A 12,789-nucleotide genomic window follows, 5' to 3' on the forward strand; every position below is an offset into this window, starting at 1 on the left:
TAGAAGTCTGTGAGTTTCATTTGAAAACTTTCTAGTTACATAGAAACACAGCCAAGGCAGCTGATCTGTGGCCTCCTAGTAGTCATCACTGCCCTGTGGCCACACCAAGACACCTCTGTCACCATGCAGGTGATCTTAAACTTTACATGTTTATTTGGGCTAGGTAATGAAAAGGTCATGGAGACCAAAATTACTTTAGCTTTTTTCATGCAGCTTTCACCAGAATCGTGCCAAAATGGTGTTGTGCAAGTAAGCAGCCAGTCAGCACCTTGAAAAAAAGAGACAAAATGCAAGAAGAACAAGCTGCCCCACCAGTCACGGTCTGCATTATGCAGAATTAGGCACAGCATCAAACTGCTCTTCAGTTATCGCAAACCAATATGTTCTGTCTTCCCATAGAAATCAAGCTCTGCTTAGCTAGGTATTCAGAAAAAGCCAAAGTGCTGAACTGTTCAGGAATATTAAGGACATCCCGCTTTTTTTCAATCGATTCATAAACCTACTTTCTTCCTAATTTGTTTTATAATCCTACGATATTGATTATGAAAGCCCTCTTAAACATGTCAGCACCATTACCTCCTTGTTTATAGGCTTATTATATTTAAAGAGATATGATAGGGTTTCCATATTACATTAGACAGAATGTGGAACAACAGTTTATTCTTACTGGTTTATTTTACTATTTTTAACTACTTTGGTCACTTTAAATACTTTAATACCCTGGATTTTCCTTTCAGTTGAAGATATACCTATTGACCAGCCTCCAGCCCTCCCCGTTAAGGAACTGGTTTTAATGACATTAAGAAAGCCAGCATAATTCTAGCTTTGCTGTAATGTTCTCCTCTAGATTTCCCACAGCAGGCAGACTGATGTCACATCACTAGGTGAATGAAAAACACCAGCGCAAGGACGTATGCCAATGCAAGGATTGTGTGCGAAGCTCAGCCCTCACAACCAGTGAGCAATTGCAATAGACAAGGGTTTTCTTAATTTTGCAGATTTGAGTTTCAAGATCCCAGAGAGACAGTAAGCAACACATTGAACAGAGAATTTGAGGGACTGTTTGAGATCTTCATGACATCCTCTTACATTTTCTGAAACTTGTGATGCTTAAGACAGTGTCCTGAAGTACCCAGGCAAGACACTGGGAAATCATCCATGTCCCAAATCGTATTCAGACTCTGCACAAACATCTCCTACTAACATGTTACTGTTCACATCTTTTTCACTAAAAGCTCCTAGCTACAATCACAATATCAAGAGCAAAGAATCATCATCAAAAACCTGAAAATATGTTCCTGGAGTTCCCAATAAAGAGCAAGATGAAAGAAAGCCTTTTCTAATACACTTAGCACGCTCTCAGCAGTGCCCTCTCAACAGCCTGCAGATGCCACTAACCCACACAATCACAGGTGGGAGCTCCATTAGTCAGGAGCTGGACCCACACCCTTCCCTGCACACAGGCACAGCATTAGCAGCATGCCTTGCTCGCAAGACCTCCTGCACACCTGCAGACAAAGGGAACCGGGATACACACACATCCCTCTCCCTAAGCTCAGAAATGAGTTTGGAGGAATAGGCAGCTGATGATCAGCCACGCAAGAGGTGCTCCATAGGCACCAACTCTGATTTTTTATTAGGTATCATTTAGAGGTGAGAAGGAGGGAGATGGACAGTGTGATCCCTCTATCTTTGACTCCTAGGAATTATCAGAAAGTCCAGACTAACCCAGTTCCCTAGTAAGAAATACTAGCAAAAGCAGAAGACCTACTTCCCTTGTACAATATTGCATCATTTTCTACACACTTATGGGAGATCCTTCTCCTGCATGCTGCCCAAGAGCAGAGGGCAATGCAATGAAACTCACAGGCACTAGGGCATTTCAGCTGCCCAGGACTTACTGCAGTCCACTTTGATGTTTCAGTAGTTTTCGCAACAGCGATTGCCTCTGCCCAGTAGAAGTGCACTGCACCCATTTATTTTGTTTCCAGAAGGAGCATCATGCTGAGACACACAGAATAGGAACCACAGAGCAAATTATTCTAACTTCTGCCCGGCATAACACCCATTTCCTGAAAGACTGAGTTTGTTTGAGTGCATCTCCTTCCATCAGCCCTTTTTTTCTAAACATGAAATTCCCCGAGGAGCCTTGACTAAATACAGAAACAGATGGCGACACCAAAGGAACTGCCCTCACATCGTTGCCCTCTCCCCCAGTACCATGCATTTCATTGATCAGTTGAAAGGATTAAATTGAGCAGAAAACTTAAGAACTGCCAGGCAGCAAGACTAAGCTTCCATGGCAGAAGCAAGAGAAGCAAAGCAGAACAGCAATCTGCTGGGGTCGGGCGGGTCCCAGCTCCCGCAGGCAATAGAGATGATGGGGAAAACCCTGCTCCCCAAGCACAAGGTGGAAAAACCTCAATTTTTTGACTGGGATACAGAAATTCTTACCTGCATCCAGAAACAAAACAGTATCACAAAAATGAAGCAACAAGCAAGCACTGATTTGAAAAGAATACATTAATGGACAGCTGAGGAACAGAGTGATGATTTTGTGTAACTTTTCAACTGAATAAAACTGGTAAAATACTAAAGATATGTAACTTGAGTTCCTTTTATAATGAGAATAGCTCTTCCCTTCCTGATTCCTCTTTTAAGTAGGGTTTTATCAAATTTCCTCAGCACTCTCAAATGGAGTAACAACAGCAGCTACTGAAAGAAAGAATAAAGTAGTGACGTACCAGAGTTCCTGTACCAAGAGGTCACTTGGATATTAAACAAACTCAGAGACCAGCATCCTCATTCCTACGGTCTCAGTGACAATCTGTCCACGATCTGGCCTCACCACAAAGTGCATAGCAAAGCACAATCCTGAAAACTGATCCCATAACAGGGAGTTATAATTTAGAAAATAAAGTTGCTTGCATACCAAGAGCACTGTTTCATCAGCCCGGTCTCACGCTCACAGCGTTGTCTTTCACTGAGGACAATGAACTCCAGGACATCATTTTTCTGTTTGCAGAGTACCTGGCACTTTGGGGTCTTTGATTTGGAAATCCTTGTGCACAATCCTCCCTCCTTGTGCACAGATCTGCGCAGCTCCCAGGAGCAATGTGCTTGGCAGGGGTGCATCAGGTGGGTTTATCAATGGTCCGGGAGATACTCAAAAAGGAAAAATGCTTTTGGTTGAAAGATACTTTCCAGAGAACGAACCATGCACACAACTGCCCAGCTTGTTTCCATTGTGGCATGTTTTTGTGATGTTTTCTTCGTGAATGAACAAGGCTCTCAGCCTTCAGACCTATCTACAGATACCTACTATCAGAGGCTGGCCCTTGCAGGGCCTTAGTTTGGGCCAATTCCTCCATCAGCCGTTCTGCAAGGGGCAGGGATGTCTCAGAAATGGACCCCCCTGCACTGTGAGTCCAAGTTAACCATCCTGTGGGTGCTGTAAGTTTTTCAGCTATACATTTCATTGTGTATATGCATACCTTTATCCCGAGGCTGTTCAGTAGGTATTAGGTATCCAAGCCTTGTGTTTTCCCTGCCGATGGATCCATATGCTCCTAGGCTTGGAAGCAGTACCGTGCAAAGTCAGCTCTCTTCCTGGCCTCAGTGGGCTTTGCGGTTGAAAGCCAGGCAGCAGCACTTGGGCTAGAAAGGCCCGTGCCATGCAGACAAAGCCAGGCTCAGGTTTCAATAAATGCACTTTTCAACAGATTGATCTAGACGATCATGAATAAGTGATAGTACAGAAATAAAGAGACTTAGCTAATGGACACAAGACTGGTGGGGAGGGGGAGTCCGTGACACCCTAGATCCATATGGGAAGGGACGCAGAAACCCTGCTGCGTTTCTTGTGTCAGCCTGAAATGAGGTCACCCGGCCAGCCCCTAGGTTACATCTGACCAGCAAGAGCGGTGCCTCTGGGGGTCTGGGGCAGCCCAGGAGACCACAGGTGGAAAGAGGCAGAAGCAGGAACAGAGCAGGCAGCAACCAACATGAAGCAGCTGGGAAGAGCAAAAATAACAACAAAAAATAATTTACTTCTTATAAGGCACAAGGATGACCTGCTGTGAAGCTGTGAGGAACTGGATCTCACCTGGACACGTGCCGTGGTTGCAGCTCCCCAGACTACACCCGCTGCCCCAGCTCAGCCCCTGGCTCAGGGGACTTCAGTTATCAGTCCTGCTCCTTACTAATTAAGGGGAAAAGCCCTCCGCGTGCCAGCCGATCTGCTGAATAACGGCTCTGCGTTATCAGGAAAAGCTTGTGCGTCTTAAACCCTCTCAGAGCAGTCTGTCACTTCTGGTCACTTATGTATGTGCACCGATTCCCACCCCTCCTGCCACCCCCTCCCATCTGCTCTGCGCCTCTCCTCGCCCAGTTTGGCTGCTGCACTGCCTCTCTCCTCCCGCACACCTCCCCGCCTCAGCTTCCCCCAGGATGTGCCTGCTCCCTGAAGGCACGAGGAGCAGCCACCCCCTGCAGCAAGCACTCCGGCTCCTCGCCACGAGAGAATTTGGCCAACAGCTTCAGAGCTGCAGCTGGACTGAGGTTTCCCACTTGTCCCCAGCACAGCGGTGCCCAAGGCCCACCAGGGTCTCGCAGCTTTCCCTGTAAACACGCCACCGCCGCGGCACCTGCTGCAGATCGGTGAGTCTCTGGGTGCAGAAGGCAAAGGGGCCGTGGAGTGGAGTGACCATTCATCTGAGGGGTGGCAGTGCCAACGCCCAGATGGGACACTTCACGCAGGAAGGCAGTCGTTACCTAAACCAGAGGAAGGTCATAAGGGGTTGTTTCTGCCCATCCTGCTGCGGATGACAGCACAGCTGCCGGGTGAAGCTGGAGACAGTGACAGCGTCACCTGCTCTCCGAAACCCACTCAAAGCCAAAGCACTCTCGTGGCATTCAAGGTCCACAGAGGAGAGCTCAGGGCCTCACGAGACCACGAGGACACAGCAGCCTGTCAAAGAGAAGCCAGCCCCAGCATCTGTACAATGCATTTTGTAAACATCTCAGATGAGAGCCCTGAAACTATTTCTTCAGCAGTTTCTGTTAAGCATAAATTGGGATTATGTCCAACACCTGTCTGCATCTTGCCACATCCTTGACTCCAGTGATTCCCTGCCATGTGGGGTTGTACCATCTAGTCACATGTTATATGGAAAAGAAGTTTTTAATTGGTCTCATTCCCATGAAGCAGAAAATCCCCTTTTCTTGTGGTTAGAGGTGGAAGAACAGAGGATTCCAATTCACCTTCTCTGTCTCATCCATTATTTTCTGCTCTTCTGCCATGTCTCTCCCTATTTGTCATCTCACTAATAAAGTATTCTCGGGTGTTTCAAACTCTTCATGTGAGACATTTTCCTGGTGTTTGATTGTCCTTGGTGTCCTTGCCTCAAAACACCACGAAAAAAGCAAGTGGAGTGCCTCTGAATGGGGATGCACTTTCAGCCAATCTGAAATAAGGGTGGAAGTGGAAAAAATAAAATAAAAAAGGGAAATAGCCCACATAAGTAAATGTTGGGAAACAGTGAAGACAGTAGAGTCCAAGCTTCACTACTTTCTCTTCTAAAATCACTGGGGACAACAGCATGTGCTGGTGGCAGTATCCAGTTACTAGATGGGGATGAGAGCATTGTGAATAACAATGGAGACAGGCACAAGTTTTTAATAGGCAGCCCTGGAAAGCAGCCCTCTTGCATCACCTTGAGATGCTGATGAACTTTCCCATATTCTAGTAAACGGAAAGAACACAAAACATTTTAAAAATCAACAGGTCCAAGCATTCCCAGAGATCTGAGTAATAGTTTCTCACCAGCTGATACTCATTTTTGATAAGCCTGGAAATGAAAAGGAAATTCCAAGAGTCCGGAAGGTCAGAGCCTAAATGAGGGCTCTGGCAGGATTATCCCAAGTAGCCACGGGTTGCTTAACCTGACAACCCCAGGGAAGATAGAGTTTTTTTGCCCCCAGCATTTTCAATTTAATGGTAGTGTAGTGTCGATCATTTTGCAGCGCCAGTCAGCATGTGGAAAGATGACTATTCAAACAGATCTCTCCTTTCTTTTATTAGCATACAAGCATGAGAGATAAACTGGACAGTAACAGACTGATACAGCAGTATTCTGATAGGAGCCAGACCCTGAAGAGCAAACAGGTGAAAAAGCAGCAAAGGGACCTCAAAGCAGTAGTTATGAATAGGAAAAATCATTACTAAGCGAGGGAGTTCCTAACAAAACTCTGCAGGGACAGGGCCGATACTATTCTATATTCTCATCAAGGATGTAAAACAAAAGCAGTGCTGATAGTGCTGGCAGATGCCAACATCTGCTAGATCAGTAAGTGTCCACAAGGATGAGACCATCAGAGCAGTGTGGATTCCACGCTTGTTTGGACAAAACGGGATTAAAATACAGCCAAACGGAAAGGCCAGATTCAGGGGAGAAGGAATGCAAGAACACTTCAAAGAGAGGAATGTCTACGGGAAAGTCACAGAACCAAGGAGGACTGTGAATTGCTGCACAGAAACTCCCAGGACATTTGGTTGCAACAAGAGCTGATGCGTGTCTTGAGTGGATAAACAGGAGCAAGGAAGTTTACTGCTTACTTAGGCTTTGAGGTGTGAGAAAGAACCCTTTCAGAGAGCATCTAAAAAATTCAGCCATTTTTGCTCTTCAGACAGATCCCTTGTAATGCAAAAGCACTTGTGAAAATGTTAACGTCATTATGTAGATTAGCCAGAGCCAGGGCTGCCCTATCTAGCCCAGACGCTGATAGCGCGGGGATGAGAGCAGCATGTGGCCCAGCACGGGCTGCAGCCCTCGCCCCGCTCCCTGCACGCTCAGCCCCCTCCTGCCTGCTCACCCCTGTGGCTCTGCTGCGCTCCCGCTGCCCCTGCAGCACCAGCACGCCTGCAGACGGGGGCCCAGGAATGATTTCTTGCAGGCTGAAGAGATATTTGGGATGAAACAGCTCTCACAAAGCAGAAGCAGGACCCAAAAATGGATGTGGCTGCCAGACACTTCAGAAATGAAATGGGATTTATTTTAAACCAAGGTTGTGTAACTGCTTGAAGAAACTGCAAAAAGCGGGGGATCCTCCAGAAATAAGAAGACTTTCCAGAAAGCGTGATTCAGCCAAATCGTAATCATTGGTTCAATATGCAAGTAAGGGGAATGAGCAGGACTAAGACACAGCCCTGGTGCTAACGCCAGGGCCCGAATTTCCACCTCCTCCTCCAAGACACCGATCCCCGCATCTGCAAGAGGCCTCACCACTGGTTCACTTCACCCAGACTCGCAGAGCAGAAGTTTCAATCTTAATGATCCCATTTAAATAGCTTGCCCCTTTTCCCTAAAGTAAAATGGGAAATAAGGCGTTGCGAAACGTTCACGGTTATGGTGGTACAGCCACGGGAGGCGAGAAGCGAAAGCGGCGTGGCACGAGGAGGGGCGGCAGGCAGCGGCAGGCTGCCACAGGCCGGCCTGTGGAGACGCAGCTCCGCTTCAGGTGGCCCCCCCTGCACACAAACTGCAGTTGTTGCTCCTGAACAGGGCAGGGGGTCCTCTTGTCCCACCTCTACCTCCTCACAGCTCTGGGAGGTTTGGGGCAGGCACAGCTGGGATAGGGGATTCTGCATGCGGGACATCCGTGCTGGAGCAGTCCCATGGGTATCTTCAAGGACAGCGATACTTCTCTTTTGCTGAACCGCACTGACTGAACAGAGGGGTTGCTCTGTGTCAGATTTATTAGGTGACCCTCGAGCACTACATTTGTAATGGTCAGCGTTTCTCCCCTTCCCAGTCTCCTGAGATCCTCTTTTCTGGGAGGTCACAGTATTCTTGCTAAGCTATCAGGGAGCATGCTGAGGCATGTGGTCCTCAGGGGAGGAGAGGCTTGGTGGGATTTCTCCCCCGCAGGGCAGCCCCGCTGCTGCAGACGTTCTGCCTATCGTTCCTTCCCAAGCTAGCATTTCCCTAAGCCAACAGTTGTTAACACACAGGCCCTCATCTCACCATTATCTGCAAAGACAGCACATCACTCATGGTCAGCGTCATCAAAGTCAGCTGGAACATTTATTTCCCGGTGCTGCAGACAAGAAGCTGCGGGAGGATTCTCCAGGCTGCCCGGTCAGACGCCTCACGCCGTCTGGGGCTGTGGAGGTGGCTCAGATGCACACATGGTTGCAAGTTGGGCAGCCCTTGTGCTCCAGACAGGCTGCTCCTCCACGGGCTTGGCCCTGGGGCTGGTCCCCATACATCCCTGGGGGAGGACGGGGTCAAGCGAGCAAGGACCGTGCCAGCTGTCGGAGGACAGCAGAGACCACCACGGCCCTGCAGGGCATGAGCACAGGATCCCCCTGCCTTTCTGCCCCCACCTTAGAAAGCTTAAGGGCTTCAGCGGATTTATTCTACAACCCGGATTAAATGCGTTGCATTTCACCAGAAGAGCCATGAGGAAACGTGTTTAACCCTTAAAAATGCCAGCATGTCTAGGCCAGTGGCAGGACAACGTGACTCCACCAGATGCTGCTACCCAGTTCAGCCTGACATGGGGCCACGTTGCTGGTCACTGGAGAGCAAAAAGAGCCTCAGAGAGGGACGGGATGGGAGCAACGTCTCCTTTAACCCTGGTCATGGCACTCCTGCTCCTTGGGGAGAATCAGAGAGCGAGTCACATCCTCTGTGTCACCCCACATCCTGCCCACGCTCCAGACACGCAGGGAAACCACCACCCGGTACCGCTGGCTGCAGCCCTTCCCTCCGGGGCTCCTCCTCCCTGAGCGCCAGGCATCTGATGGCAGGCGTGCGTCCAGAGCTCTGTGCTCTGCCACATGCCGGGGATGAAGGGTTTCCAGTCCGGGGCACGGCAGGGGACGAGCTGTGGCAGCATGCACCCTGCCAGCTCGCTGTCCGTGGGGTCGCAGCCAAGGGAGGGCATGGCCCATGCGAAGTCCTGCGGCAGTGCCACACTGGCACAACCTGCCCAAAGCACCCCCGCAGCCAGAACACATAGGCTGAACCCATCATCAAGCCAATTATCACAGGTAGACTTCAAATAATAAGAGCTCCTATGGTCTCTGCCAAGCCGAGAGGGAAACCAGGGAAGCTGGGAAGACATGCAGCATCCATACCTAACCCCAGACACCGGCCGCGTGGCCCCGCATGCTGTCTGAACGCTGGCAGCACAGGGTGGGAGCCTGCTAAAGCCAGACCAGCAACATGCTGGGGGTTAAGCTATCCATCGTGAGGGATGACATGCATCCCCTGGGACAATCTTGGCTTCTGCTGCAGCAGAAAGAGGTGGAGCAACTCCCTTCTGCTCAAGCACTGCCCTCCCACCAAGAACCCCCATGGAGAAGGAGGAAGAGTGGCCAGGGTGCAGCAGATGCCAAACATTCCCACACCACAGAAGCCACGATCCCTGCTCTCACCCCTACCGCCTTTCCTGCAAGGCTTTCCCACGTGTGCTTGCCCAGGTTCTCCAGCCCTGGCCACCTTGCTGCACCAGGGTTTGAGCCTGTGACTTACAGGAGATGTAACAAAGAGTCCTAGAGAGTCCGGGCCTCAGGACTGCCCCCAGACCTATCCAGGAAATCCCTGTTTCACCAGGTAACGGCAGAATCATGCCTTGATGTGCGCAGCTGGACAAAGCGCAGAGTGCCCTGCTGGGTGCTGCTGCAGACACGCACCTCTGGGCACCCTCTGCCGCTGCCCTTTTCTGCCAGGCACTTCAGGCTCCTCAGCGGCTGCTCCTGGTTCCCTGTGACAGAGGGGTGGCCACAAAGGCTCTGGTGAAATGGTCCTTCGGGAAACCCGGGCCTCCATCTGATTAGATCCAGGCTGCCAGGAGCAGCAGGTTAATCAGTTAATGGCTGAAACGATCCTGGGCTGTGCGCTGTGCTGGCCTCGGGGCAGCCCCTGCCGTGCAGCCCAGGGGCAGTGGCTCCTTCCTTCCCAGATCTGGGAAAACATCTGCTCCGATAAGGCCAGCGCTTCCTGGGGGAGGGTCAGGCCCCGGCCCATTAGCTGCTCCACAGGGGCTGGAGTTCCCCCGGCGCACCCAGGGCATGGCAGCGGCCAGACACTGGGTTTAATGGCCTGGAAACCAATGGGGATGGGAGCCTGATGGCCCCAGCAGCAAGGCCCCAAACAGGAGGCTTTCAGAGCTCAGCCGCAGACCTCAGGACGGTCCCATCGCCCCCCAGAGCCACGGGCACTGTCACTCACAGGGCCAGCAGGGCTGCCCCAGCCTCACAGGAGACCCTCACAACCAAAGGCAGCACCGGGCCAGGCTGGCAACGTGTCGAGGAAAGAGGCAGCGAGCATTTAGGGAGGGCTGGGGCGCACATGGCACCAGCCACGTGCATTAGGGCCACGCACCTCCGTCTCGCGAAGGCGCGATGGATGCCCCGCGTGCTGCTGCAGAGCACCGGAGGAAGGAGCGCTGCGGGCGCTCGCAGGACCACAGCCCATGCCTGACGGGGACCAGCCTGGCTCCTTAGGAGCCCGCCGGCGTGAAGGTGACTGAGCAGCGGCCCTGGCGAGGCAGAAGCCGGAGGCGGGCGCACCCTCACGCTGCACGCTCCCCGGCTCCTCGCCGGCTTCGGCTCTGGCCCCGTGCCACGCGCGGCGAGCCGGGCCGTGACATGCACACGCAGGCAGGAGCAGGCTCCGGACCTTTAAGTCGCTCTGGGGGATTAAAGCAGCATGCGAGCGTCTCCGGGCAGCCATGACTATGGTGCGACACGCACCGAGCCCGCAGCACGAGCGGCTGGAGCCGCGCATCCCTCGGGCTCCGGCTCCGCCAGCCCACGCGTGGGCTCCCGGACTCCACGCAAGGCCCGGGCGGTGCTCGGGAGCCCCGCACGCCGCCTCCGAGCGCTGATTAATTTTTTTTTTAAAAAAAAAAAAAAAAAAAAAAAAAGTGAAACTTGGGCTCCGCTGCTGCGGGCAGCATCCTCCCCGAGCCCCCGCCGAGCCGCTCCCTGCGGCGTCAGCATCCCACCGGTGTCCCCCCGCGCCCACCTGGCGGAGAGAGGCGTCCATCTCAGCGCCGCATCGCCGTGCCGAGCCGAGCCGAGCCGTGCCGAGCCGTGCCGGGCTGGGCTGGGCTGGCCGCGTCCCGCCGCCGCTCGCCGGCCCCGCGCCGCGCTGGCTCCGCCTTGCGGGGAGCGGGGGGAGGCCGGGGCCGCCCCCTCCGCCCCGCCCCGGGCAGCGGCACCGGGGGGGGGACGGGGACACCGGGCCGGTGGGGGGCGAGCAAGCGGGGGGCTGCTTCGGGGGCAGCACGCCCCGGGAGGGCGGCGCGGAGAGGGGCGGGGGGGCGGGGGCGGCGGGAATAGGGTCGGGAGGGGTCGTCAGCGGCTGTCCCGGGGGCGCTTTGGGTTAGGGTGCTGGAACGGCCAGGGGCTGGGTGCTGTGTCCCTAAAGTGCGGCCGGGTCACAGTCTGCATGCTGGGGAAGGGGTGGTGGTGTGTGCGGATGTGTTCCTTGCAGTGGGAGAAGAAGTTAGTTTTTCTGGAAGAAGGAAGGAGACCTAACTGAGGAGGGGAACCAGGCTTTTTTCTTTCTTTTTTTTTTTTTTTCTTTTTTTTTCTTTTTTTTCCCCTCATTATTTTTTTTTTACCCAGTGAGTAATGCACTTTTAAAACTACTTAAAAGACAGCGAAGGCTCTGAGGGAGGTGGCGGTATCTTGCCCAGGCTCTGCCACCAGACTGTCACACCAGGCCACTACAACCTACGTGGACTGCCCTCGCCACTCTGCTGCGCCTTCGCTATCTGGACCCTTCGGCGAGGTTTCCTGTGGTGTGAGTCACGGGCAGCGTGACCTTCCACTTTGATACCAGATCGCTGGGCATGACCATCCAACCTCCTTTGCACTCGTGCGGGATCAGCTGAATCTACACCACTTTCCCGTCTTATGCAAGACAGTGCCAGAAGCCCAACCCCAGTCCTTATCTCACATCTAATACTCCTGTCCTCAAGGCCAATTACACTGTTAGCAGTGGGGATTGGAGCACTGCACACTGACTTGTCCTTGACAGTCCCCTCTGCGGCCAGGCACTTGTCATCGTGCTGTTTGTTCCTCCGCCAGCCTTCCCCAGCAGGAGGCAGCTCCTCCTCCGGTGCCGCTGCTTCCGCAGGCGATGCTGGCTGACCAGCTTCTCCCCCCCGGGGGGTTAACCGGAGCTGGTGGGCTCCTCACAGCCATGGCCAAACTGGGGAGCACACACGGCCTTTACCTCTTCTGCCTACCTGCCAAGGGTCTCTGCCTGCGTCTCCAGAAGTCCCCTCTTGGACTTCTCCAGTGGGAAGCTTTGGCCATGGTTCTGGTCACTGAGGCCATCAAGGTGTGACCCTCACAGCTCACACCAAGGGAAGATCAGACAGTGAGGCGGGCAAGGAACCCACCTATTAAAAGATAAAATTTTCAGTATTAACCACTGTCTAAGTGACAGTGGTTATGTGAAGAGGGATAAAACTGGTGGCTCAGCCTGGTCCTCAACAGCAGGTTCTCCGAAGGCAGCAGCGGTAACTGGTGCTGTGGGCCCAGTGTTTCATCTGCCTGGTGGGAAAGCTTTCAAGAACCTTGATGAGAAACCCATGCCTGATATTTGCTCCTTTCAGTTACAGGATTAATCCTTAGCCTTACATCCCTACAGCCCACCTGGGACATCTGCACAACCTCTGCTCTCCAGGGAGGGGTGGACGCGACCACCCGCAGCGCTTTGATGGGTGGCCACACGCCAACTCACCACCGGCCCCTGGCCACAGCAG

General features: G+C 52.7%; 1 protein-coding gene across 1 annotated transcript in view; it reads right to left on the bottom strand.

Moving 5' to 3' along the window:
* The window catches only part of LOC118169683 (unconventional myosin-X-like), an 83,287-nt gene extending 72,144 nt beyond the window's left edge, over positions 1–11,143 (bottom strand). The window contains exon 1 of the mRNA XM_035331182.1: positions 11,037–11,143. Within this exon, the coding sequence (XP_035187073.1) occupies positions 11,037–11,057 (21 nt within the window). The 5' untranslated portion in view covers positions 11,058–11,143. The remainder of the gene's footprint in view (positions 1–11,036) is intronic.
* Positions 11,144–12,789: the final 1,646 nt, after the last annotated feature.

The sequence above is a fragment of the Oxyura jamaicensis genome, chromosome 7, assembly GCF_011077185.1.
Source record: "Oxyura jamaicensis isolate SHBP4307 breed ruddy duck chromosome 7, BPBGC_Ojam_1.0, whole genome shotgun sequence".
Taxonomy (NCBI): Eukaryota; Metazoa; Chordata; class Aves; order Anseriformes; family Anatidae; genus Oxyura; species Oxyura jamaicensis.